At 47.6% G+C, this 27,014-nt stretch overlaps 1 protein-coding gene across 1 annotated transcript; it reads right to left on the reverse strand.

The window, feature by feature from the left end:
- Positions 1 to 1,281: 1,281 nt before the first annotated feature.
- On the reverse strand, positions 1,282 to 27,014 carry LOC101026679 (SPARC). Its single transcript, XM_003900399.4, has 10 exons — positions 26,904 to 27,014; positions 16,197 to 16,266; positions 14,652 to 14,714; positions 13,181 to 13,268; positions 11,624 to 11,745; positions 9,699 to 9,819; positions 7,332 to 7,465; positions 6,224 to 6,372; positions 3,940 to 4,088; positions 1,282 to 3,451 (listed from the first exon to the last, which is right to left on the reverse strand). The coding sequence occupies exons 2-10, from the start codon at positions 16,251 to 16,253 to the stop codon at positions 3,423 to 3,425; spliced, it is 912 nt and encodes a 303-aa protein (XP_003900448.1). The 5' UTR covers positions 16,254 to 16,266; positions 26,904 to 27,014; the 3' UTR covers positions 1,282 to 3,422.

Genomic DNA, 27,014 nt, shown 5'->3' on the forward strand with positions numbered 1-27,014 from the left:
CCCCTTTGACCTGGGTGCCTCCAATTTCATCAAGAGCCTGGCTCACTCCTCCTCAATGAATGGTACAGGGGGCCAGGATTATCTCCAAAGGACCCACACCTTCCCAATGAAGAGTCAGTGCCTGAAGGAAGGGATGCTCACCACTTCAGTTTAGGAGATGATTTTAGGAGAGTTACGAATTTGGCATTAACATTGATTTGCTTACAGTTCAATTCTCGTTTGGTCTTTCTATCAAGGAGAACGTCTCTAAGATTTCTTCTTTTAGCAAGAAACAGAGCATTCTTTAAGAAGCATGAGGCACATTTATAACTGCATAACATTGTTTTTTCATTGTATGTGTATTTTTTACCATATTTATCTTTAAGGTTTATCTCTATGGTAAATGATACTAATTTTTCATCTAAGGTAATAATACAATTTATTTTAAATGTTAAAATTTTTGTTTTTTTTTTTTAAAAAAATTGATTTGAAGTGGGGAGAAGGACAGATAGAAGGAAGTTATAGAAGCTCTGCCCTTAAGGGTTCTGGATTCTGACGGTCCCTGTTAACTCAGCCGATTAATTTTGCTGAAGCTAGCAGGGCATGCAGCCCTACCCTGTCCTCCCAGGGCCCTGAGCTGATTCATACAGCATGGCTCTTTGATGCTGAGGTTTTTTTGAAAACTGTGGCGCTCCCTATAGGGAAACATCCAGATATGAGGGAGGAAGCTCTGGGTTCCAGTTCTCCCCCTTTTTCAGTGCCTCATCACATGACCAAGTCACCCAAGCTCCCTGAATGTCAGTAAGTTGTTGGCAGAGCTACTGTGATAGTAACGTGTATTCCATGTATGATCTGTCCCGGGCTGACCACCGGGACAGAGTGCATCATTCAGTTCATAGGGCAAATGTTATATCTCCCACCTACCTGAAGGAGCAGTCGGTCCAAGTCATTTTCCATGAGAGTTCCCTGCTTTATTTCCTTTACAACACATGTTTTTATCAGAAACAGTATTGCAAGCTTATGTATGGTCTGCCTGCTAGAATGTTAGAAAGCTCCAGGGGAGCAAGGATCATGCACGCTGCCTACTCGTAAGACCCCCTAACACACTGCAGGTACCTGATGAATGTTGCCAAATGACTGAATGAGCCAATGCTGAAATTTACTTTAATTCATCTCTCCACAGATTCCTAGAGATTATGAGACTAGTGCTGGGCTTGCATTCCTCAAATGGCCAGGACCAAATGGACAGATCTCTCCTACTGCTCTCCCTCCCATTGTGTAGAAGAGAATACCAGAATACAGTTTGATTTTTTAGGAGCTTTTATTATTTGAGTAATGTTAACATAACTTAAGAGATGGGAAATGACATCTGGAGATCCAGGTATGTGGCCCACTGCAATTGAGCGCATTTTTTGGGTCTGTTTCTCTAAGGGGAGTCTCAAAACACCAGCTCAAAATATGACACATATGACACAAAATACGAACATGCACGAGCTTTGAAAAGTGCTCTGTAGTCTTAATGATGATCTAGAAGAGCACTGTCCAATAGAACTTTCTGTGATGATGAAAATATTCTACATCTGACCTGCTCAATAGGGTAACCACTGATCATGCCTGACTCTCAAGCACTTGAAATGTTGCCAGTGTGATTGGGGAGCTGCATTTTGAATGTTCATTAATTTAAATTTAAATCTTAAAAAGTTATACGTGGGTAGTAGCTGCCGTACGGAACAGTACAGCACTAGAATAATGCTGTGTCCTCCTGTTACACACACTCATGGTCTCTCCTACTCTCCCTTTATTGCACCTGTGACATCTTGCAATTTATATTTTGTTGTGTCATTATTTAATGTATTCCTCTGGACTCTAAGCTCCAAAAGAACAAATGTTTTGTCTACTTTACCATAACTGTGTCTCCAGTGCTTGGCATGGGACCTGGTACAGAGTAGGTACATCATAAATATTTTGTGAATGAATGAATGAATGAATGAATGAATGAACAAACGACCATGATTAATAAAAGGACATAGCTGCTCAGTCTGGTGCTGATAATGGTGGTAGTGATAAAAAGGGTTAAACCACAGGTCATTAAATGAAAACAGCTAAGTTAGTGCTTACAGGAACCATACACTCCCTGTGTGTAAACATACCAGTGTGTGTGTACAGGTGTGTGTGTGTGAAAGCATAATAATGTGTTTGCAAAGGTTTGCATTTTTGTAGTCGTGTGTAGACATGTATGCTCATGTGTTTGTGTGTCAGGATAATAAGGTGACTAAGACTAAGACACATGCAAATCACCCAGGAAGGCAGTTTCTAAGTCATTACTTTTTATTTTGAAAGATTCGTGAAACTCTTCACACCATGGTGAGAGTTCGTATGATTAATAAGAAGCAGCTTTTTCATGAAATGCTTGGAGGTGAACGAGTTCTCAGCCTGTGAGATCCGACCATCCCATTAACTTTGAAGTTTCTCTTAATTAATAGAAGGAAAAAAGGGAGAATGAAGAAAAGGAGGAACATGCTAAAAACCTTATGACAGTCATCCAAATGCGGGGAAAGAACAACCAATTCACCAACTCCACTTTTTCTATTTTACAACTTTCTACATCTCACTCTTGATTTTGGCCTTCCTGGCTGAAACAGCCTGGCAGTCCCCAGAGCCCCTGAGAAGAGCCCTGATTCTCCAAAAGACAGAGGAGGAGAAGCCCTGCAGGATGCGCTGACCACTTCCCAGAGAACTGACAGTCCATGCTCCCAAAAGTTTGAACCAACAGCCTAGTGTGAAAAGAAACTGCACTGAAAGGTAAAGGAGGAAATGGTGACGAACTGGGCTTATGTGAGAATGTCTATATTTTCATAACACAGCCCTAGAATCTTTCTCTCAGTGACAGCCTCAGGCAAACCACGTTCTGGTTGGTGGGTTCTGCAGGGACCTCTCCCATCACTGGGCCTCTAGTCCCAAAACCATCCTTGACAACATCGTGTGTCTGTTACTTCCCTTTGCCCACCTTCAGGCCACCTGGGGAAGCCCACAGGCAGCCAATACCCTGAAATGAAATGAACACAAAGTCTGACTCGGTGAGTATTAGTTTCAAACAGAATACTAGAGAGAAAAGTTGAAGCTGCAATGTGTGTTTAAGGCAGAGCCCAGCAGATCCATGTCCACCCATGTGCCAATAAGACAATGGGCAAAGCTACAAATGGCAAGAGAAAAATGGGACTATTAATGAGTGTGGAAAAGGCCTTAATAGTTAAGTTACAGCTAAGAATGTCATGTCTTGGGTTAGAATTTTCATTTTTAGCACCGTTAAAGTATTCACTTAAATCTATGTTAGCACCTTGTCCCCAGGCAGAACAACAAACCATCCAAACATTTTAAACATTGGGGGAAACAGGAAGGGGAGGGTTAAAGAGAGAGAATCCGGTACGGCGGAAGGAGTGGATTTAGATCACAAGATCCTTGTCGATATCCTCTGCAAAGCAAGAAAAGATCAGGGTTAAAAATAAGGCTGTATCGATGATGACGCACTTCCCAAGGAGTTGGTGGACTCCCACCCATCCCCAGGGACAGGGGTCTAGGTGGCCGTCCAAGGTCACCCAGGAAGTCAGTGACGGAGGAACCTCGCTCTCCCTGTCTCTGGCCTTTCCCTGTCTCTTACACACGCTGCCAAGTTACACTTCCTGTTTCCTCTCTGTGTGCCTGCCAGTTCCCAAAATAGTGTTTAGCACAGGGTGAGTGCTAACGCTGGAGGAAGGGAAAGAGAGAGAGACAGTCGGACGGACAGAGAAGGATCAGGAAGATGCCCAACAAACCGGAGTCAAATAGGCAGACAGAGCAGAGACAGGCAGAGAGGACAGACAACAGACAGACCAAGAGATCAGAGAGTGTGAGGATGACAAGCCAGAACCCTGGGAGCAGTGCTTCTGCCCATGCCCCTTGCTCCTTTGCTCTGACACTCACTCTGCTTGATGCCGAAGCAGCCGGCCCACTCATCCAGGGCGATATACTTGTCATTGTCCAGGTCACAGGTCTCGAAAAAGCGGGTGGTGCAGTGCTCCATGGGGATGAGGGGAGCGCGCAGTGGGGCCAGCTCGGTGTGGGAGAGGTACCTGCAGGGAAGAAGGCAGGAGAGGGCCTGAGGCATGGAAAAGCTCCACACCCAGCCTAGGGAGGCAACCGGGGAGTTAGCCTGCCCCAGAGCGTGGAGGAAAGGATATTTAAAGCAGGACAAAAAGCCAGAATCCCAGGTCTACCCCTAGCTCAGCCACTGACTGCTCTGAGACTCAGAGAACAGCAGTGCCCCATTCGGAACCTCAGTTTCTCCTTCCAGCAAAGAGGAGGAGTTAGCCGTAATTACTAACAGCCCTTCCAGTTCTACGGTTTCATGGGCTCAAAAACAAAGGTCTTTTTGGTGTGTTTGACTGTTTCCCAATTGGCTGAGAACTGGGGGCACAGAAACTTAAAATCAAAATTCAGCACTTCTGCTATGGGTAGATCAAAATCTGGCATGACACAACCCTGTATATTGTCTATGGACACACATTTATATAACTATAAATGCCTAGTAAAGGTCTAAAAAGATACACCAATCTGGTGACAGTGCTGCCGTCTGGGAAGGAATGCGGAAAGGGACTGGGATTGGCAGTGAGGGTTAATGGGAGCTCTAACCATCTTCATAGAGCTTTACTTGTGTATCCTGTAATGTCTGAGAGGGAGGTCCTTTGGATGTCTCTCCCACTGTCCTCCCTCCCTATTCTCCCTGCTGGCCTTAGACTCCAGAGCATGTGTATAATGTTTTTTCTTTGTTCCCCAGAGCCCCCAACTACTTGTCCCTAAAACACTCTCCCCGCCAAGGATCTCCAGGGAACAATATGACTCCAGTTGTCTTCTTAACCTCTAGACCTCCCAGCCCCACCCAGCTCACCAAAGAAGTCACACAATGTTTGAACTGATAGGAACCTTCTCCTCCCCTTCATTGTACTGGTGGAAAACCGAGGCCCAGGGAGGGGCAGGGATGCAGGCAAGGTCACCTACAGCCCTGGGATGGGAGGAGGAAGAAGTGGGTCCCCTTGCCTAGGCTGGAGCCCTTTCCCAGATGTGCAGTCCTTGCACCCCATCTGGAAGCCTCCCTCCAGGCCCTCTGTTGCAGTGGGATCCAATTGCTTTGCCTGAGCTCCAGATGTTCCCCCTCGACTTTTCCCCTCCCTGCCACAATGAGTGACTCAGTTGGATCCCAGCCATGGCAAGAGCCTGGGAGAGAAGTGGCCGGGAGATTCCCAGAGCTCAGGAGACCCCAGCCCTTGGGATTGCTGGCAGGGTTGGCGGACTCCAGACACACGGGCTGGATAAAGAGCAAGGGGTGAAAACCCTAGAGAGGCGGTTCCCTGGGTATGTGAGTAGGGCACCCTTCCTTTCTGCTGTGTGTGATGCTCTGCTTCCACAACCCAAGGACAAAGTAAAAACAACTCTGGGAAGGTGCAGGTGTGGCTTGCTCTATCTGATGCTGAGCAGGAGCTCTCACTTCATCACCACAAGAAAAGTTCAGAAGGTAGTGACAGGGTTATGAACAGAGTATGAGTCCATAAGGGCAAGGACCATGCCAGATCTGATTGCTGCTCAATCCGCTGCCTAGAATAGTGCCGGGCACAAAATGCACACTCAGTAAGCATTTGCTACCTGACCAGCTGCCTGCTTGTTCTGCAGTGCCGTTGCAAGTGCCTCATAACTCATTTAGACAAGGGACAAGAGTCCTCAAACTGGGGGCTCGCAAAATAGATGGGATTTTTCGGATAACTTCCAGGGTCAGTTGCGCCCTGTTGGGGCTGGGCCTTAGGAGAGGGCTTAGACAGTACCAGGTGGCTGCACTGCCTCTGGATGTTCTGCTGAAGGACAGGAAGCATATGGCTGACACCACCTTGTCCCCTGCCACCCCTTGGAGCCTGGTACTCCTTCCTAACTCACACTACTTCATTATGCAGATACCCACGCCTAGTACTTGCAGGATTATGGAGCTATTTTGAGCTCCTACTGACTTTCACCTCAGCATGAGAGTGTCTTATTGGTTTCTTTCTCCCAAGTCCACATCTTTTCTCCAGATGCCTCATCTTTCTGCTCCAATCCCCAGGCAAACTGTGGATGCCAGGGCTAGAAGCAGCATAGGCTGCTGAGAGGCTTTCTGGCCCTAGCTAGCGCACCTGCCAGCCTGGAGTCATGGCTCTGTCCACTCTAGGGTCTGGGGTCTTACCCATCAATGGGGTGCTGGTCCAGCTGGCCGAACTGCCAGTGCACAGGAAAGATGTACATGTTGTAGTTCTTCTCAAAGTCCCGGGCCAGCAGCTCCACGGGGTGGTCTCCTGCCTCCAGGCGCTTCTCATTCTCATGGATCTTCTTCACCTGAGGGAGTAGAGATCGTGTGTGACAAGAGGTCCACGGAGATTGTCTGGGCCAGTCCGGCCCTCCCACCCCTGCCAGAAGGCCAGAGCAGGCAGAGACTAGCTAGACCAAAGCTCACAATGAGGGGAAGGAGGTGTCATAGATGGGTACCAGCATCTCATTCACAAAAACAGAAGCCTGGGATGATCTCAAAGAATTCGCCATAGAGCTACCCACATCAAAATCACCTGGAGAAGTCCGGGCACACTGGCTCACGCCTGTAATCCCAGCACTTTGGGAGGCTGAGGCAGGCAGATCACCTGAGGTCAATAGTTTTGAGACCAGCCTGACCAACATAGTGAAACTCCGTCTCTACTAAAAATACAAAAATTACCCAGGCGTGGTGGCGTGCCTGTAGTCCCAGCTACTCGGGGGGCTGAGGCAGGAGAATCACTTGAACCTGGGAGGTGGAGGTTGCAGCGAGCCGAGATCGCACCACTGCACTCCAGGCTCGCAACAGAGTGAGACTTTGCCTCAAAAAAATAAAATAAACATAAATCACCTAGGGGGTATTTAGAATGCAGCTTTTTAGGCCTTGCTTTTTAGAGACACTGTTTCAGTGGCCTGAGGTGGGACCAAGGAATCTGCATTTTATCAGCATCCTGGGGTACGTAGTATGCTCTTTAAAGTTTAAGATCCACAGACTCCAAAGGAAAAAGGAACAGGGCTGTTTGTGTCTCTTTTGTTTAATGCTAAGTTAAGCAAAGGGAGCAGGTCTCTGCCGCAGGACTTCTCAGCGATCTAAGATGTTAATATGCACCACCAGCCTCCAAAGGCGGGAAGAGAAGTATGTGTCCTGGTGCTTGGGGGTGAATGCACGCTCCAGAGCAGGATGCCACCGTGCAGTTGGGGGCCCAGTTCTAGGAATGGGACTGGATCTTCGCCAGCACAGGGCCAGCAGGGCCAGAGACGACACTTACCCGCAGCTTCTGCTTCTCAGTCAGGAGGTTGTTGTCTTCATCCCTCTCATACAGGGTGACCAGGACGTTCTTGAGCCAGTCCCGCATGCGCAGGGGGAATTCGGTCAGCTCAGAGTCCAGGCAAGGGGGGATGTCTAGGTTCCAAACACAGGGGTGGTCAGCACAGACCCTGACTCTCCCTGCCGAGAGCCAACCAGCTGCCTGGGCTGTGCTCCCCACCCCAGGGCCCCCACACACACCACCTGCATTGGTGGCCTTGGCACAGTGGCTCAACCTTTCTGGGCCACAGTTTCTTCACAGGACAAAGAGCAGAGGAGATTATGTATGGGAAGAATGCTCTAAAAATGCATTGTGCAAAGGCATGGCTGCTGCTTTCTCAGCCTGATCTCCTCAGATCAGGGAAACAGATGGTTCCTGATGGCTCCTGCACCTTACTGGGTGCTGGGCTTTGGGTGTGATTCTAGCTGAGATGGCTTATGTTGTTCATGTCAACCATTGGCAGGTGTTTGAAGCCGGGAGGCTGAGGGATCACATCTATCCACAGGCCCAGCTTGGCAGGGAGTGGGGAGTAGAGGAATCAGGAACGTGTAACCACCAGAATCTTCTTAGAAATGATTCCAACCTGGTCTTTGGAACTTAGAATCACAAATGTCGGACCCAAAGATTTCATCCAAGTCCACACTTTTCTTTTTCTTTACTTTTCTTTTTTTTTTTTTGAGATAGCGTCTCACTCTGTTGCCCAGGCTGGAGTGCAGTGGCACAATCACAGCTCACTGCAGCCTCGGCCTCCTGGGCTCAACCAATCCTCCCTCCTCAGTCTCCTGAGTAGCTGGGACTACAGGCATGTGCCACCATACTCAGCTAATTTTTTTTTTTTTGAGACGGAGTCTGGCTCTGTTGCCCAGGTTGGAGTGCAGCGGCGCGATCTCAGCTCACTGCAAGCTCCGCCTCCCGGGTTCACGCCATTCTCCTGTCTCAGCCTCCCCAGTAGCTGGGACTACAGGTGTCCGCCATCATGTCCAGCTAATGTTTTTGTATTTTTAGTAGAGACGGGTTTTCACCATGTTAGCCAGGATGGTCTCGATTTCCTGACCTTGTGATCTGCCCACCTCGGCCTCCCAAAGTGCTGGGATTACAGGTGTGAGCCACCGCACCTGACCGAAGTTCACACTTTGTACTGGACTTGTTAGAGGTCAGCATGGAGAGAAGGGACTTGCTCAAGGCCACATTGTCAGAGCCCCATCCCGCAGCCAGGACAGTGTGGTCGCCTGGGGGCTTAGGGTCTGCTCTTCCCTCATCACTGGACCATAGAAAGTCCCCTCTGTAAGGCCACCTTCATTATTAGCTGGGAGCTGGGAGAGAAGAACATCTGGTGATAAAAACCTTAGGAGTTGGAGTGAGTGGGCAACATGCGTCAGGGAAAGCAAAGTCACTTCGTAAAGGCTTCTTAAGACAGGCACTCTAGTCTCACTGCCCAGGGACTTCCTACCCATGCTTCTTCCCCCAACCCTGCTTCTCTACTCTGTACCTTCTCAATTTCACACCTGGGGCCCCACGAGGAGAACTTTGTTTCCCCTACGTACTTTTCTGCACCCTGTGCACCTGAGGTGGGTGAGTGGCTGTCCTCATTGCCATCGGGCCAGAATGTACAAGACCCACAGTGTGGATGTTGCCTTGGAGTGGGAGCAGGTGTGGTCTTGGAGGTCTCCCATGACAGGGAGGATGCTGAACAAGGGACTTGGCCCCACTGAGTCTGTAGCTGGGGTCACTGACCAAAGATCAGACCGCACCCTGGCATCCTTCCCCAGACAACGGGCTCCCAGGTTTCTGGAAGAGGGTGCTTATCCTCTCTCTTCAGAGGGCAGATAGGAATGTAATGGAGTAAAAGGATGATGATATGACAGTACCGAGTAACAGGGCCCAAAGCAAACTGACAGGCATAACCCTTATTTTAAAGCATTCAAATTCAGATATTTTCAAAATATTTTGTAGGCCCAGGTCAAACATCATTTTTGCTTTATAGTGTTGAAGCAAGAAAGATGCAAGTTAGCCTTAGAGAAGAACTTCTTCCTCGTTAGAGAAATGAAACGCGGTTGTCTCCAATGCTAGTGAGAGACTCCAGAAACCCTCCCTGATGCTGACCTTCCATAGTCGCTCAGTCCTTCCCCAGAAAGTACCCTGACCTCAGAGTTGAGAGGAGCCGACTCATAGACGATTACCTCAGTTTATAAACGGGGATGCTGAGACTCAGAAAGGGAAAGAGATTTGCCCAAGATCACCCAACATGGGGGTGGCAGAGCCAGCATCAGTGCCAGCTCAGAGCTCTCTCCCCAAGACAGGAGTCTGGAAGGGCCCAAGGACACTCACATTTGCAAGGCCCGATGTAGTCCAGGTGGAGCTTGTGGCCCTTCTTGGTGCCCTCCAGGGTGCACTTTGTGGCAAAGAAGTGGCAGGAAGAGTCGAAGGTCTTGTTGTCATTGCTGCACACCTGTTGGCAAAGCACAGAGCACCCCCTCCTTCATTCCCACAGCCCTTAGCTGATACCACTATCCTTGTGCATTTCAGAGATGGGAACATCGAGGGTTAAGCAAGGAATGTCATTGGCCCGAGGCCATACAGTGGGTTGTGGTAGGGCTGGGACACAAATCCACTCTTTGGGTTCCCAGGTCAATGCTCAGCCCAGGCTGAGAGCCATCGATGGTCTTTGAGCAGAGGCATGACTGAGTCAGGTCTAAGACACAGGGGAAAAAAATCCTGGAAGATATTTGAAGAGAAAGTTAAAGATGGGAATGGGAGAGAAACAAGAGTGTTCAAAGAAGAGTTAACATAGCAGGCCTGGAACTGTTACCCTTAGAAAGGCCTGCTTGTAAGGTCAGCCTGTGGCTGGTGTCTGGGAACTTAGCCGGGAAACAGTTCCCTGCACTGTTGTAAATATTTCCCTAACTGATAAGAGTGGCTCACTATGCCTGGACTGTTTGTACAAACAATCTGGTTCATGCTGAACATCTGCTTTCCTTCTGGAAGTGTGAAATTCTGGTGCATGCTAGGCAAAGGGTACCTATGTGACCAGCCTCCAATTAAAACTTTGGGTGCTGAGTCTCTAATGAGCTTCCCTGGACAGAAACATCACTCATATGTGGTTGCATCTTTGTAGCTGGGGTAAGAATGCACTCTGATGACCCCTCATGGGAGTAAGTCAGTCTTCACCCAGATTCCTCCAGACTCTGCCTGTGTCTTTTTCCCTTACGATCCAGCTGTATATCCTGAATATGTCGCTGTACTAAACCTTAGCTGTGAGTACAACTGTATGCTGAGCCACTGGAGTCCTAGTCAATCTCTGAACATAGGGGTGGCCAAGCAGAGATGTTGAGGGCTGGACGAGGGCAGTGGCCGTAAGTAGTTGTGTTAGGAGGAGGGGAGCCTGTGTTGAACATCCTGTCTGTACTTGCTTAGTATAGCTTATATGTCACTGCAGAGGGAGAACTGATGGGCACTGGTGACTGGGCATTGGGAGTGGGGAAGGGTGAGGAGGAGGAAAATGTTAACAATGATATTAAAATGTGGAGCCCAGAGGCTATGTAGTCTCTGGAGAAACTGAAGAGGGAGAAGCCAGATGGGAGGCTATAGGAACAATGCTGGCCCCAGATTTGCTGCCATGAGAGAGACTGCCACTTGCATGATGGTGGGCAGGAGCAGGCACTCAAAAAATATTTACTTGGATGGATGGATGGATGGATGGAGGGATGGGTCCTATTGGAGAGAAGGGACATATTTGAGAAATAATTTAAAAATAAGTAGCATTTATTGGATACTTGTTATGTACCAAGCATTTTCTGGTACATGTCCACAACACTTCTATGAGTTAAGGACTATTTTTATCTTCTCTTTGGACATGAGAAAACTGAGACCTGAAAAAGTTTGGCAACTTAGCTGAAATCTCACAGTTAACAAGTGATGGAGATGAGGTTTGAAGTCAGCCTTCGGTTTGGCCCCAGAACCTGTATTTTTGGACCTGATTCTTTGCTGATGCTCTTATACTCTTAGCTCTAGAGTCTGGCATAGGACTTGGAACCTGTTGGTGCTGTTAAAGTCTTGCTGGTTGCTGGAAAGATCCAGTGCCAGGCAGAGCACTCTGACTCATCCCCTCTTTCCTGCTGGGACTAGGTCTAGTAAGGGGACTTCTGAGACTGGCGCTGCCCCCATAGAACCACCAAGCCGACAGTTTCCTGAGCAGACATCCTGTATTCCAAAGTGCCCAATCCCTACCCCCGCCCCTGTCTCTCAGCCCTCACCTTCTCAAACTCGCCAATGGGGGCTGGGCAGCTGGTGGGGTCCTGGCACACACACATGGGGGTGTTGTTCTCATCCAGCTCGCACACCTTGCCGTGTTTGCAGTGGTGGTTCTGGCAAGGGTCTGTAGGGCAGAAAAACAAGGGAATCAGCATCACCTGGACTAGCACATCTACCCCCATCCTACCTGGACAGATCTCAGGGCTGACAGTCCTTGGCTGTGGCCCCTACTCTGGACTTTGGGCGGCCCTGAGTCCTGCCTGCTCTTACACTGAGCCTTGCAGTCAGCATTTAGGGGAGCAGCTGGTTCAGCTGGGGATTAGAGGTTTAGCTCGAGATAGAAGTCAGGCCCTTTTGGGGGGCTGGAGGCTCAGTCTGGGACCCAAAAACACTAGATGCCATATGACTTTCCCGAAGATTGAAGCAACCATTGTGTTCCTGGGTCTCCACTGAACAATCACAGTGAGGCTTTTCTGGATTCCAGAATAGGCTTTCTAGAATGGCTTAGAAAGTCAGCTGTTGACACTGAGCCAGGGAGCGGTGAGGCCCAACAAAACAGACTTAAGCAGCTGTAAAGGACAAGGGAGAAAAGCCCCAAGGTCCACGCTAGACAATAGAGCCTGGTAAACACCGGATGAGGTGGGCGTGGAGGCGGGAAGGAACATGACTCAGTAGACGTCCCTCTGTTCCAACAGAAACCCTGTGCCCAGCTAGATCGAATACCATTAACTATCCCCTCAGGATGAGAGCTTAATGTGGCCTTTACCTAGCGATGCTTTATTTTGGGTGTTTTAATAATCCTTTAGTGGATGCCTACTCAGCTTGTCTGTAAACCTTCTGACAGCCCTGGAATGAGGTTCTGCTGTCTTCATCAGCCCTATATGAGAGATGAGAAACTGAGGCTCTGCGATGCTAAGCAAGCTGGCGTGGAGAAACCTAGGTTCAAAACTTGGTTGGACTGCTTCCAAAGTCCATGCTTTTAACCCCTTGGGTACAAATGCCTTGCACCTAGGGCTGCAGCCAGAGCCCCTAGGTCATTTCTCTCCCAGGGCACTAACGCACGGATAGCATGGTATGGTTTATGTCAGATTGCATTTCCTCAGGACCTCGTTTCCTTGGGTTGTGTGAAATAGAATGAGCTTATGAGTGTGCAAGTTCCTGATCTCTTCTCTCAGATCTATTCCTCTGTGGGGCACGGGCTGAGACAGAAGCAATGGGGGATTTTGGCGACCTGATGTGATCAGCAACCTCCGTGGGACTGGGAAACTCAGCTTTGGACTCAGGGCAAAGAGCTATGAGGGGAAAAGGCCATTTTCAGCTGGAGAACTCTCCTTCCTACCACACACATGCATGGCCTGGAAACCGATCTTGCCCAGATCCCAGGGGACTGAGTGCCACAGTTCCCCAGTTATTAAGTCAAAGCCGTGTTTCCTCCATAGCCACTGAGGACCCCACCCTGCATTTCTGCTGGAAGGAGCCTCATGTAGGCTGTCCTCATGCCCCAGACCCAGGCAGCCAAGGGCAGCTTGGATGTGCCAAGTCACAGGGAAGGGACGTACTTTCAGCTACCACCTCCTCTTCGGTTTCCTCTGGACCGTCATCAAATTCTCCTACTTCCACCTGGACAGGATTAGCTCCCACAGATACCTGGAATTGAGAGAGAAGAATGGGTAAAATGGTCCCCACTCCCATCCCAGACCCATAAGGGTAGCTGAAGGGTTCCAGGTCACAGAAAGCACAAATGCAGGGTTAGGAATCCAGATTTAATCTATAGGCCTGTTGTGTTTCGCAGTATGCCTGGGATTCTGTTGAGCTGCCTTAGAGGCCACCAGGGGTGTTAGGGAAAGAGAGCGTGAAAGGAAAATATATCTTGGACCCCAAAATCAGTAAGCTAAGGGGAAAAGTCAAGTTGGGAACTGCACAGGAGAAACCCGCCTCCTATTCTATGCAGTCGTCCCTCTGAGGCTCACCTGAGACAAATGCTTATCTGATTGCTTCCTCTCCCCTATTGTTTATGTAAAAATGCAGATTCACTGAGCCAGATTAAATTGTGTATTCAAGGGAAGGCTGATCAAGGACTCAAAAGAATGCAACCATTTGTCTCTTATCTTCTTCTAACCTGGAAGCCCGTACTTCTCAAGTTGTCTTGCCTTAGTGAACTGAACCAATGTACAACTTAGACATATTGATTGATGTCTCATGTCTCCCTAAAATGTATAGAAGCAAACCGGACTCCCGACTACCTTGGGCACATGTCTCAGAACTTCCTGGGGCTGTGTCATGGGCTCATCCTTAACCTTGGCAAAATAAACTTTCTAAGACCTATGACTTGACTGAGACCTATGTTCACAAGAGGGTGTCAAGCCTCCACCCCTGCCAGTCACACCCAAGCATCTCCCCTTTCCTCTGTGTGTGTGTGTGTGGTTTTTATTTTTTTATTTTTTATTTTTTGAGACTGAGTCTTGCACTGTCACCCAGGCTAGAGTACAGTGGCGAGATCTTGGCTCACTGCAACCTCTGCCTCCCGGGTTCAAGCGATTCTCCTATCTCAGCCTCCTGAGTAGCTGGGATTACAGGCACACGCCACCACGCCCAGCTATTTTTTTGTATTTTTAGTAGAGATGGGGTTTCACCATGTTGGCCAGGCTGGTCTCGAACTCCTGACCTTGTGATTCGCCTGCCTCGGCCTCCCAAAGTGCTGAGATTATAGGCATGAGCCACAGCACCCGCCCTCCTCTGTTTTACGTTTGGGGAAACTGTGGGTAAACATGGAAGAACAGTTGTTCCACAGCTTAAAAAACAAAAAGTTTAAGGTCTTGGCCCCCAAACGTAGGGGTCTGTTGAAGGTTTGGGAAGCATTCAGGAGTGTGTCAGGATGTGGGGGATACTCAGGGTTTGCATCGATGCTATGTGTGTACATGGAGATGAATGCCCCACTCTAGCACTGAGACCCACAGCACCTGCCCTAATTTCTCAGGGCACAGAAACAGGTAGAGAGGGGCTAAGGGGCTGTGGTCACTGCCCACATACCTCGGTCACCTCTGCCACAGTTTCTTCCACCACCTCTGTCTCATCAGGCAGGGCTTCTTGCTGCTGTTGGAAAGAGAAAGTAGGGTTTAGGGGGGTCAGGAATGAGGCCAGCTTCACCTCCAAAGTGCCTGTGGCCTGAGATACAGGCTAGGGGGCTTGGAGAGCAGCTCACTGGAAATCCCCAAAGTTGTGTCTCACGGACTGCCATGGGTGAGGGACAGGACAAAGAAGGAGCCAGTCATGTGAGCACCGTGGAACGCTCAAGCAGCTCTCATTTTATGTATTTTATATCCAAGGTGTCTACCTAAGATTTAGCTTGGAAAAGTATTTCTGCTGCTTTGATTCTTATAAAGTCTGAAAATCACTGATCCAGATCAATTCCCTCACTTTACAGATAGGAAAACTGACATCCAGAGGGCATGACACTGTGAATTTTAACAGATGTCATCATCTTCCTCACAGTCTGATATTATTATTATTATTAGGCAATATTTCTTGCCATTTCAACTTGGAGTAGGAGAAAGCAAGAAAACACACAACTTTGAGGCCCCTAGGTGGCTGGGGCTGCTTCAAAACTTAAAGCCAACTTTGAGAAACTTTTGCCTCCATCTACCAGCCTGATCAAGATTGCCAAAGTCTGCCATCACTCCCACTTCTTAGTGAAGAAAAGATGAGGGGATCACAGGTTGAAAGAAATTGCACCTTTTGCCTGCCCTGCTTCTTCCTCCTCTCCTGGTGAAGGCTTCCAGATGGGCTGTTGATAACTACTCCTGTCCTCTGCATGTAATGCTTGGAGAAGCTGTCTGTCAATCAAGAGGCCCCACCCTTCCCTGGCCAAGATGTTGCCTCAGGACCCAAGCTCAGCCAGATTGGCTCTCATTTTTTGAATTTTTAAAAATCTTCTTGGCACATTCTCTCAAGATGTGAAAATTGCTGGAGTTGATTCATTCAGATAGCAACATCTCAGAGACTGTCTGTCCATTAGTTCTTAACTCCCAAAGCCTAGATTTGCCCTTTTCCAGTCCTCCCAAGGCCTTTAATGTTATAATCGACCTCTGTATCTTCCCCTCCTCCAACAATTTAGTTAGATTGAACGGTTGCTTACAACCAAACAACCCTCGCTGTTTCAGAAGCCAACACGTTCCTCTCTCTATAGCTTGAATCTCTTCTAACACCACCCCTACCAGCAATCCCCCACATCCCGTCTCCTGCCTGCTTGAATTCCTCATATGACAAAGAGGTCATTTCCTTCTAAAGCAATCCTAGTTCATTGCTGGGAGGCTCTGACTACTAAGAAGTTTAGCTAACATTACATGGAACTCTCTCTTCTCTGAAGCATCACCCAATGGTCCTCATCCCAGTTTTTCTCCTGAGCTTATTAACTTAAGAAAAACAAATCTTAAAAAAAAAAAAAAAAAAAAAAAGACAACTAACTTGAAATGGGGAAGTCCCTGTTCCCTTTCAGCATCCAGGGCTGGCAGGCTGAGAACCCCTGGAGCTGGTGGTAGGAATGAAAACAAGAAGATATGATATTTAGGTACTTACAGGGGCTGCCAAGGCCCTCCCGGCCAGGCAAAGGAGAAAGAAGATCCAGGCCCTCATGGTGCTGGGAACCCTATGAGGAGGAGAGATTGAGAGTTCAGTGAGGGTGAGACTTCCTGATTGAGATTTCTGAATTCCTGATATGTGCAAGATAATGTTAGATGGTACAAGTTAAATGGTAGTGAAAAACATGAGAGGAAGTTGGTTCCATTTAATATTCTTTCAATTCTGCTTATATGAAAAGAAAGTCTCAGTTTGGTGCTAAGATATCTTGAACTCCTCCTTTATACTCATCTATCTCCTTTTTTAACAGAGAGAACAGGCCTCCAGCTCAGAGCTTCCACAGGAAATTATATCCAGCTGGAACTGAATAAAGTTGCTGTTTTTGTTTTTTTTAATGTGTTTGTTTTTACAGTTTCCTTCTATTTATGACAAAGGTACACAGAGTTTTCCATTTATGGTAATGATATAAAATCTGCTTTCATAATACATTTATTAAAGTTTTAAAAAAGTGATTCAACTAAGGTGATGGGCTAATTAGCTAAGTTTGGGCAATGCCAAACCAGACCATCTTCAAGGTCCCTTCAATCCCTGATATTCTAAAATTATTTTTTTCCCTAAACCCAATCTCTCCTCCTCCTTCTCTGTAGCCTCCTCCCCCTCCTTCCTACTCCCTCTGCAGTGGGAGAAGTTAATAGGCAGCAAGTTCTTGCCAGTTTGAGACAATGAGATCCACATACTAAAACAAAGAACAATAGCCTTGGAATGTAACCCATGGAAACTTGAGGGTGGCCACATTTTTCTCCATTCTACCCAGAAGGGACAGCAGTTCTTTAGTCCTGTAAGGAAACCATCCAGATGCTTCCATGTGTTGCAGAGGGGATGTGTTGAGATCTTGAAAATATCCCTGTTCTGGTAACTGTTAAGGCCTCATTCTCTAAATGGCAAGCTCTAGACTCTAATACTCTCATGACTATAAGGGATGTTGGAGCAGCATCTCCTCTGAGGATTCAAAACCAAAATGCCATTCCTAACAGAGGCTCTGTGGTGGAGACACTTCATTTCTTGTGCTAACTAAATGGCTTTTCATTTTTAAGTGACTTTAGAAAGTTCTTTCTTTTACTGATCTAAATCTGCCTCCCTCAAACCTTCTGATCTGTCTACCCTGCCTCCCCTGCAGCCACAAAGAACAAACTTGCTCTCTCTACCCACACATAGTCTTCCAGTCAGGAACAACAATGGCCATGTCTTCCATCTTTTTTCTCCCAAAACCTCCCTGTCAGGCTCATCATCCCTTAATTCTTCCAAGACTTCTCAACTGACCAAATGGTGGTGGGAGGTAACCTGGCATCATGGAGAAGAACACTCAGCTTGAAATTAAATGCCAGGAGTTCTTGTTCTACCACAATAGTATCTTGATGTACCGGTTAAGTCTTTTGGTCTCTCTAGACCTTGGTTCCCCCATCTATCAATTGAAAGGGGTAGGCTACGTGAACTTTGAAGTGGCAGCCTCGGTCCTTAAAAGGCTCTTAAAACACCCCAAGAACATTCTGGTCTTGACACATATCATCTCCTCTGGGATCATTTGGCTTCACTTGTACTATAGCATTTGGGAAGCAGAAACAGGCAGAGGAAGGGCCGACTTCATAATGGTCCTTTCTTGGAATTAAAGAGACACAAAACCTCACCCCCTATTGCATGGAGTGAATGAAATAAAACTAACAGAAATTTAAAGGACCTGGGGGTTTGGTATTGCTTTACAATGACCCCAACTCCCAGAGGAGTCTAGTCTTCCCTTTGGAGGCAGCTTGTGGAATGTTCCTCCCCTCACACAGTTGTTCACTTGTTCCCCAGGCTTAAGTGGAAAAATCTCCCTTCTTACTTCCCCTTTTGGAAGACGCAACATAAATAACTCCTGCATGTGGCTCAGGACAAATGGAACAGAAAAGAAAACATCAAGGAAGGACTTTCTGAGACAGTTTGAAGTCGAAGGATCAAAGTGAAATGGCAGCTAAAACAAAACAAAACAAAGTCACCCTGTCTGAGTTACAATGACAGGGAAGTCATGTTATTGAAGAAATAGCCCAGCTAGGACTGGAAATGTAGTAAGCTTCAGATTAGAAAGACAGGAAGACAGACATTTCCCTGAGTCTGTGTCCTGCACATGAGCAGTGTAACCATGCTTCCCTGTGACCAGGGGAAGGTTTCGCTGGGCAGCTCTTCCGTCTATCCTGCCTCCCCATCTTCCTGAATTCCTTTTCCAGCTGCACACTCACCCTCCCTTGCCACCCTCATCCCTGCTGTTGCAGCCAGAAGAGAAAAATAACTCTAAGTCTTACAGTGCTGCTTCATAGTTTCTAAAGCACTGTCACATAACACTGTCTCCTAGAGCCTTCTGACAATGCTGGGAAGGAGGCAGACAGTCATGGAAGGGTTCTTAGTCCCACAGTCCTAATGGGGAGTCTGAGGTTGAGAGGGAGGAAGCACTTGTCCAAAGTCATGCAACATTCAGGCCCTCTCCAAATAGGCAAGCGTTCTCGCTCATGGAGTTGGGGTGAGCCTGATAGGAATTATGCTCAGACAGGTGGGAGTGAGGGAGAAATACAGAGAGACTGTTAAGAACAGAATGCAAAATCTTGGAATACTCCCTCAAAGTTTTGGAAGAAAACTGTAAAAACAAAGACAAAATTTGGGTCCTGCCCAGTACCCAGTGCTACACCACCAGTCCCAGAGCGCTTTTCCCCCAGATGATGAGATGGGAGGGAAGGGAAGCGGCTGAACTATTCCAGATGCACAGCCATACTCCCTGCTTCCCACAGGATACCTCTCTGAGGCTCTCTAAACCACCACTGACCAAAGAGGCCTGGGTCCATCCTGCAAAGCTAATGGAGTATAACAGTCACCCCAGCAAGGTCAGAGCACAGTGTCGAACCCCAGTATTCAGAACTTACCAGCTGTGATCCTTTGCCAATCAAACCTAGGTGTAGTGTGCCTGGTGAAAATTTAAATTCCCTTCATATAAATGACCAATATTAAATGAAAACATCCTCTTTTGTATTTCTTTAGTCTGTGATGATGCATACATTTATCATTTTCAGGGTGTTTTCATAATCCAGCATCCCACTGGGGACTCAAGCCACATCTTTCTGCCCAATAGTACAGATGAGAAGACCAAGGCCTAGAGGAAAGGAGAAACCTGCCAACAGCCGATAGCAGTGAGTGAGTGGCAGGACTAGGGTGAGGACCCATGCAACCCTACCCCACCACTGGCATGTCTCTACCTCTGCACACTATTTCCCTTAGCAGTTACCCACTCCCAGGTGGTCACCTGAATGGGGCTCAGTTGGGTCTTGAACTGGCCTGAGTTCCTGGGAAGGAAAATGCCCAGGGCCAGGGGAGGAAGAGGAGGCATATTTCCCTTGGCTTGGTAGCCATCAAATGCAGACAGTCTTAGCCCCCTCCCGGCCGCCACTCACTGCCTCCTGTTCCGTACATTGAGTCCCTTCCTTTTGCCTTTATTTGCTCTGGAGACTGCTGAAAATCCGTCCTTGGCTGCCAGCAGGACCTGAAGCTGAGGTCACTTCTCTCTCTGGAAGGACTCCGAGGATGGAAAAGTACAGCCAGCCCCCAGGTTTGTCCCTCAAAACATAAAGGGCCTCCTTTGGGCTCTCCTTGGATGCTAAAAAGCCACTGAACGTTAGAATAGGGGGGATACCTCAGAATCATAGAATCATGCACTGTGGGTCTCAGAATGATAGACTCTTAGAATGTGAAGCAAAGAAACTGAGTTGCCATCTTTAAATCTTATTTGGGTGGAAAGAACTTATGGAGTAATGCAACCCAACAGGACTTCCCAAGATGATGAATATATTCTATATCTACACGGTCCACTATGATAGCTACTGGTTACAAGTGATTATTGAATGCTTGAAATGTTGCCAGCGCAAATGAAGAACTGAGTTTTAAATTGTATTTCATTTTAACTAATTTTTTAATTTTAAAATTTTATACAAAAGGACTGAGGACAGTCCTAAAAATCTTACTTAACCCAGACCTTGTTGAAATACTGCAATAGAGAATAGTGGAAAACATCTTTTTTTTTGAGACAGGGTCTCCCTCTGTCACGCAGACTGGAGTGCAGTTGGCGCAGTCTCAGCTCATTGCAACCTCTGCCTCCCAGGCTCAAGCGATTCTCCCACTTCAGCCTCTTGAGTAGCTGAGACCAGAGGCACATGTGACTATACCCAGCTAATTTTTCTATTTTTTTGATAGAGATGGGGTTTCACTATGTTGCCCAGGCTGGTCTCAAACTCCTGACCTCAAGCGATCTGCCTGCCTCAGCCTCCCAAAGAGGTGGGATTACAGGCATGAGCCACCATGCCCATCTATTTCAATCAACTTAAATATAAAGTGGCTAGTGGCTACCATGGTAGACAGAGTGGTAATAAACTATGAGGCAGTACAGCATAAAGGTAAGCTCATGGGCTCTGGAGTCTATATAGGTTCAAATCCTGGCTCTGCCACTTAGCAATTGTATGACCTTTAGAAACCAACTTTACCTCTTGGGGCCTCAATTTGTTCCCCACTGTGTAAAATGGAAACAACATACCAATCTTGAAAGGCTCATCGGTGATTTACACAAGAGAATCCAAATAAAGAGTTAAGCAATGTCGTCGCTGGGAAAAACATCTTAAAGTCTGAGGATCCCAGAATCTCCATCCCCCGAAAGAATTCAGTGCAAAATTCCAGTGCTTCATAAGCCCAGGGAGAAAGGGGTGTTTGGGTGGAACAAAGGACATATTGCCCCTGTTGGTCTGCATAAGTCCAGCCTCCAGAGGATACAGTGACGAAGACCAGGCCCAGGGCTGGCCTCTTACTCGGGCAGCTGATACCAGCCAAGCATCTCACTCTCACTATTTGGCTTGGAAACAAGGGCTTCAAAAACACATGTTGCTGGTAAACAAGCCCAAAGTGAGGAAAACAAGTCTAGAGGCTAATAAAGGAAGCCAGGAGCCAGGCCCTCCAGGGAGTTGGGACTCAGAAGGAGCTTGGGCTCTGCTGACGTGGGGACCAAGCCAGGCAGGCCAGAAAGGTGGCCACATGCGGCTACAATGGTGCTCCTGCTCACACCCCCGGGAACAGACATAGCAGCTCAGAGGTGGCCTCATGACGTGGAAGTCAGGAGAGCTGAGAGCAAGTCAGCATGTCTCCCAGCTAACTGTACGAACTTAGGGGAGTCTCCTCTGCCCTCCAGAGCTAACACCCCCAGCTTGTCTGTTTAAGGTCAGTGCTCAAAATTATGTAAGCCAGAAAATCCTTTATTTCAATGAAGTCTTCCTCAGAGTCCGATATTTCAAACAGCTGAAATCTTTTAGCATGTATTGAAACATATGAATGACTATTATCTATTTAATCAATAAGTGTGAAATTAAAAAACAAGAGCAGGCTGGGCACGGTGGCTCATGCCTGTAATCCCAGCACTTTGGGAGGCCGAGGCAGTTGGATCACCTGAGGTCAGGAGTTCGAGACCAGCCTGGCCAACATGATGAAACCCCGTTTCTACTAAAAATACAAAAAAATTAGCTGGGCGTGGTGGCAGGCACCTGTAATCCCAGCTATTCGGGAGGCTGAAGCAGGAGAATCACTTGAACCCAGGAGGTGGAAGTTCCAGTGAGCCAAGATTGCGCCATTGGCCACTGTACTCTGGCCTCGGCAACAAGAGTGAAACTCCCTCTCAAAAAAATCCACAAAAAAGAAAAGCAGCTAAAAATGGAGTGGAACTGAGGACAGGGAGTTCTACACACAGGGACATTCCTTAAGATACATTGGAATATCTGTAGTTTCTCCTAGGAACACAGTGTGGAACCCTTGGGCAAGGTGGTCCCTTAGGTTCTTTTCAGCTCTGATTTTCTGGAACAACTTAGGCAGAAGCTTTTTAGAGCATTACCTCTCTCCACTTGCCCCTTGACTCCCTGCTTCCACTTCTATTTCCTGTTGGAAGAGAAGAAGCTAAAGGAAACTTTTAAGGTGTGGCAGCTAAAACTTAGGACTGGAGAGCTTCTGGGGCAGCTCAGAGATGCTCCAGAGTTTGGGGCCAGAATCAGCCTGAGATTCCATAAAGACATCTGAGGTGCCACGTTTCACTGTGGCTAGCAGAGGCTGGGGTGGAGCTTCGGGCTTCCTCCTTGGCTCCCTCTAGGGGACCGCTGTTGCATCGTGGTGACCACAAATGAAAGGGGGAGAAATAACGTCAAAGTGTCCAGGCTGTTGCATCTGGAAAGGCCTCCGAGATCCCGAAGATAGCAAATATGTGGCATATGTGGCAAACACGTGGCCTCCACCTACCTCTCCTGCACATGTGGCAGACATTACTAATCAATCGCCTGACCTCTTCCCCTAAAGCCTAGAGAGGCATCAGAATCCTGAACACAGTTCTTCTGACAGCCACTACCAATGGATTAGTGATGTTGTCAGGCCACATGAAACCTCTATGTGATGTCTCTTATTGTAGAGATAGAGAAATTGAGGCTTAGAGAAGGAAAATACCTCTCTGGAGGTCATACGGCAAGCTGGTGTCTGAGCCAAACTTCTAGATTGTCAAAAACATCCAGATGTTTGCTTTGCTTTTTTAATCTGATAGGTCTGAAATCCTAATGCCATGACTAACACAAGATGACCCAGGGGGATCCCCAAATGAGAGAAGTTAATACCAAGTTTCTGAAAGAAACCAGCTCTGAAAACAATTGTTGTCTATGTTCATGTTTTCCTTACAGACAACAACCTCTTAGCTTGATGGGTGAGAGCAGAGATGATTTCCTGTCTAAGCTGCCAGCTGAGGAGAGGCTGTTTTTCTAAATAATTCTGTCAAGTCACTACTTGCTGGCCCTGGCCTTGCAGAGTCCAGCTGTCCCTGGGTTCAGTATTGGGGTTGGGAGGGAGGGAGGGAAGGAGAGAGGGAGGCATCAGTTTCTGTGCTATAGAAACAAGGTCCTCAGGGTTGCTGAAAGCCCAAGGCCGGTTTTCTCTTCTTTCATTTGAGACTGACGTTTGGGAGGGAGCCAGCTAGAAGCAAGCAGTCAGCCACCTACAGGCACATCGCGCAGGGCCTTTGGGCCTAATGACAAAGCCATGTGGGCTGGAATAGGCACTGCAGGCCAGCCAAGGGGAGAGACAAAGTGCTGCTCACCACTTAGTATCTACAGGACTTGTGTGCATGACTGTGTTTCCAAACTGAACAAATGGGGATTGGGGGAAGGCAAGGTGAACATCTAAATGGTCCAAACACCTGGAAGTTTGGCTCAGACTCCAGCTTGCTATGTGACCTCCAGTGAATTATTTTCTCTTCCTGAGCCTCAGTTTTTCTCTCTCTGAGACACAGAGTGATATATGTAGGTTGCACTTCTGTCTCATTGTCATGATCCATATAATGTTTGACTGTGCACATCCATCCATCCATGTGTGACTACAAGTGGTGGTGTGTGTTTGTACACCTGATGGCATGTCTGTGTAAGTTACATAGAGCCTGACTGAGCATCTGTGTGTTTCAGCCTGTAATAGGCGAGGATCAGAATTTTCACATTCATTAAGATATATTCCTGGACCTTGTTTGTAAATCAGTGTCATCCAGGAAGAAGTATGTGAGTGAATGACTTTCTGTGTCTGCTCCTGTAATGAGGCACTTATTTTTAGCTGAGCCAGTGGGTGCCTGTTGATGAAATCACTGTTTATGCTCTTCAGCCCTATGGGTTTGTACCTGTCCCTGTTTATCTCTGCATATTTATCTACCTACCTAAATGACTTCAAAAGCCAAATATTCTACTGTTTACCTCACATCCTCAGCCTTTTCCTTTCCTTCACCATTCTTTCTTATTTATAGCTTGTTTTCAGCAAGGAAAGCTGTTCTCATGAATAGCAAACCCCAGTCACACTATTGGTTGACAAATCTCTACAGATGGATAAGGATTACAGCATGATGATTATGTAACCCAAGATCCCCTAGCCCATCCTTTCTTGTTTTCTTTTCAACTGGGGGTGCAGTAAGGGGGTGTTAGAAATGCAGGCCAACTATTCCTTTGAATAAACACTGTATCTGGGATTTAGGTTTACTTTAGAGTTAGAAGGGTGCCTGGGAGATCATCTAGCTTAGAACCTCTATTTAACAGATTGGGAAACTGCAGCCTCAAGAGAGGAAATGTCTTTCCCGATGTCAGGCACTGTGAGTCAGAACACACTTTTTCTTTTTTTTTTTGTACCCTTGGCCAATGCTTTTCCTACATAGAGGGCACAACAGTCTTGGGAAATACACAAGAAGGTCCCCAAATCAAAATGAAGGTAAACAATATTATGATTTTAAACTTTTTCCTGTCAGCACTTCTAGTAAAGGGAAGTTCTACGTGAACCCCAAGATAATGGAGCTGCCAGGAAAAAAAAAAGTAAAAAAAAAAGCTGAGAATGATTTCACCAGGTCTTTGGATGCCATTAATCCATCAGTTCTGAAACCCTTTGCATTATGAGGGAACGCCACAATTTGTGCTTCCCTGGGCATTATCCCATTTCTTCCACACACTATCTACCCTCTAGAGGTGGCTGCTGTTACTGTTCTTTAACTGTAGAGGGAATGGGGCCCAGAAAGAAGTATTAGTTCAAGGCCAAATGGTACCTTCAGGGCACAGCCAGAGCTAAAACCCAAGTCTTCAGACACCCTTGCAAGGAGATTATCATGGCCCAAGGCTTCCCCGGAATCCTGAGAGATCACAAGGGCAGGGCCTAAAATTTGCTGCAGTCCTTGAATTTGGGGGTGGGGTACGTTCAGACTGATGTTCTTGGAGGGTTCTGAGCGTCCCCTCCCAGCCAGCAGGCAGAGACCCTGAAAAAAAGGTTACCGTGGCAACTCGCATTCCTGGGAGAGTGAGTCAGGCAGAGAAGAGCCTTCTGGTGGGTGGGACTTGGAGAAAGTTTCAAAAGTTGATTCCTTCTCCAGGCAACCCCCTTCTTCCCCTCCCTCCCCCTCTTTGCTCTAGGCTTTGTCGATGTGGCAGCTGATAGCTGCGAGTTAACTCTCTCTTTCCTCAACCACTCCCTTTTTAAAAGGGAAATACACACGTTTGTTACCAGTCCTCACTCCATCCCCACGTCATGCCCTCTAATCCATTTGAGAATATCTTAAAGCTGAAAGTCGTGAGCACCCATATTCATTCTCTCTCTCTCTCTGTCTCTCTCTGTCTCTCTGTCTCTCTGTCTCTCTCTCTCTCACACACACACACACACACAGACACACACACACACAGTGCATACAATTTTTAGGGGCTTACAGATGGCTTGAGGCCCATTCAAAGACCACTCCATAGACCCTGGTTAAGAAATCTTCCTTTGAATATTTTAGAGGACACAAAGCACCTCAAAGAGCCTTCAGTTTCAGCCTTCTTTCTTTACAGATGGAGAAGCGAAATCCAGGTGAAACACTTACCTAAGATCACACATAAAATGCATGCCTGAAGCCTGTGTCCTACGTCTGCTTTGCTTCTCACTAAACCACCAGCACTTGGGGCATACAGAAATTTAACTCTAAAGCATTACTAGCGAAAACATTTTCTCTAATGAAAAAAATGCTGTCCTTTCCTGAGGAAAATGCATGCCTCTCTGTTCCCTTTTGGGCAGACTGGGATTCCTGGAACACATAACTCAACCCAGCGCCCCCTTGCCCTTGGAGTCCTTGGAGTCCCTTTCCCTAAAAAAGTCCACATGACAGCCAGTTCGTGGAGCCAGTGGCAGTGAAGAAAGGTAGTGAGTTTGTCTGACAAAGACCTGACACCCTGACAGGCTGGACACCAGCCTTGGGTGGAGTACGGAAGGGGACCCTGGAAATCTCTCCCTCTTCCCTTCCCCCTTTCCCCCTTCTGAGAACATCTCCCCCCCAGCACACTCCACCTCCCACCACACCCATGTCTTGCTTGATGATATCTGATGTCTGGGTTCTTCAGATCTAGATAAACTAAGGGCTACTGCCTGTGTTTACCATCCCAGGGAACTCAGGACAGGAGCAACACCTAGCAGAATTTCAGGCAGAACGGCACCGGAGTTTGTGTATGTGGGGGGACGGAAGGTGGTGTTTGGGAGTGAGGAGAATCAGAGGAAAACAGAAGGCTTCCCAGAGGTGGGGATTAATGATGAAGCCTCCCCCTTTGCCTTTCGGAGATCAAATGATTGTTCGTGCAAAGTCCCTTTTGGAAAACCGAGCCCCTGACCAACATCCAAGTCTAGGAGGTTTCTTCTCCTGGAATAAGGAACAGGAGGACAGACTCCGGTTGCTGGCCAGGTCCCTGTGGCAGCTGTGATGGGATCAGATTCCCAGGAAAGGAGGAAGCTGCCACATTTGCAAAGGGAGCAAAGAGGACAGGCGGGCAGCCTCCGAAACCAGAGAGACAGACACAGGGAGAAACAGAGAGTGAGAAATGCTCCCCTGAAGACATAGTGAGATTATTTCCTGTAAACCTATAAGGGAAGACAAAGTTACACAGTGAGTCCACCTTCTGAAAAGCAACAGGCAGACAGGACCGAGGACCATGCTCTTAAGGGGAACCGTGATGGAGCCGGGAGGAGAGGTGCATCCTCAGCAGAGCTTCCCTCCCTTGCACATGAGCTGACGGTGTGAACTAGGGTGTTGGGGTTGGTGCAACTATAGAAGGGAAAGGCTGGGCGGGGGTCACATACCTCAGTGGCAGGCAGGCAGGCGGCAGGCAGAGCGCGCTCTCCGGGCAGTCTGAAGGTCTGCAGGAATGTGGAGGGGTTTAGAGACAGGCAACAGGAAACCACTCAGAGCTC

The sequence above is a fragment of the Papio anubis genome, unplaced genomic scaffold (genome assembly GCF_008728515.1).
Source record: "Papio anubis isolate 15944 unplaced genomic scaffold, Panubis1.0 scaffold209, whole genome shotgun sequence".
NCBI classification, from domain to species: Eukaryota; Metazoa; Chordata; class Mammalia; order Primates; family Cercopithecidae; genus Papio; species Papio anubis.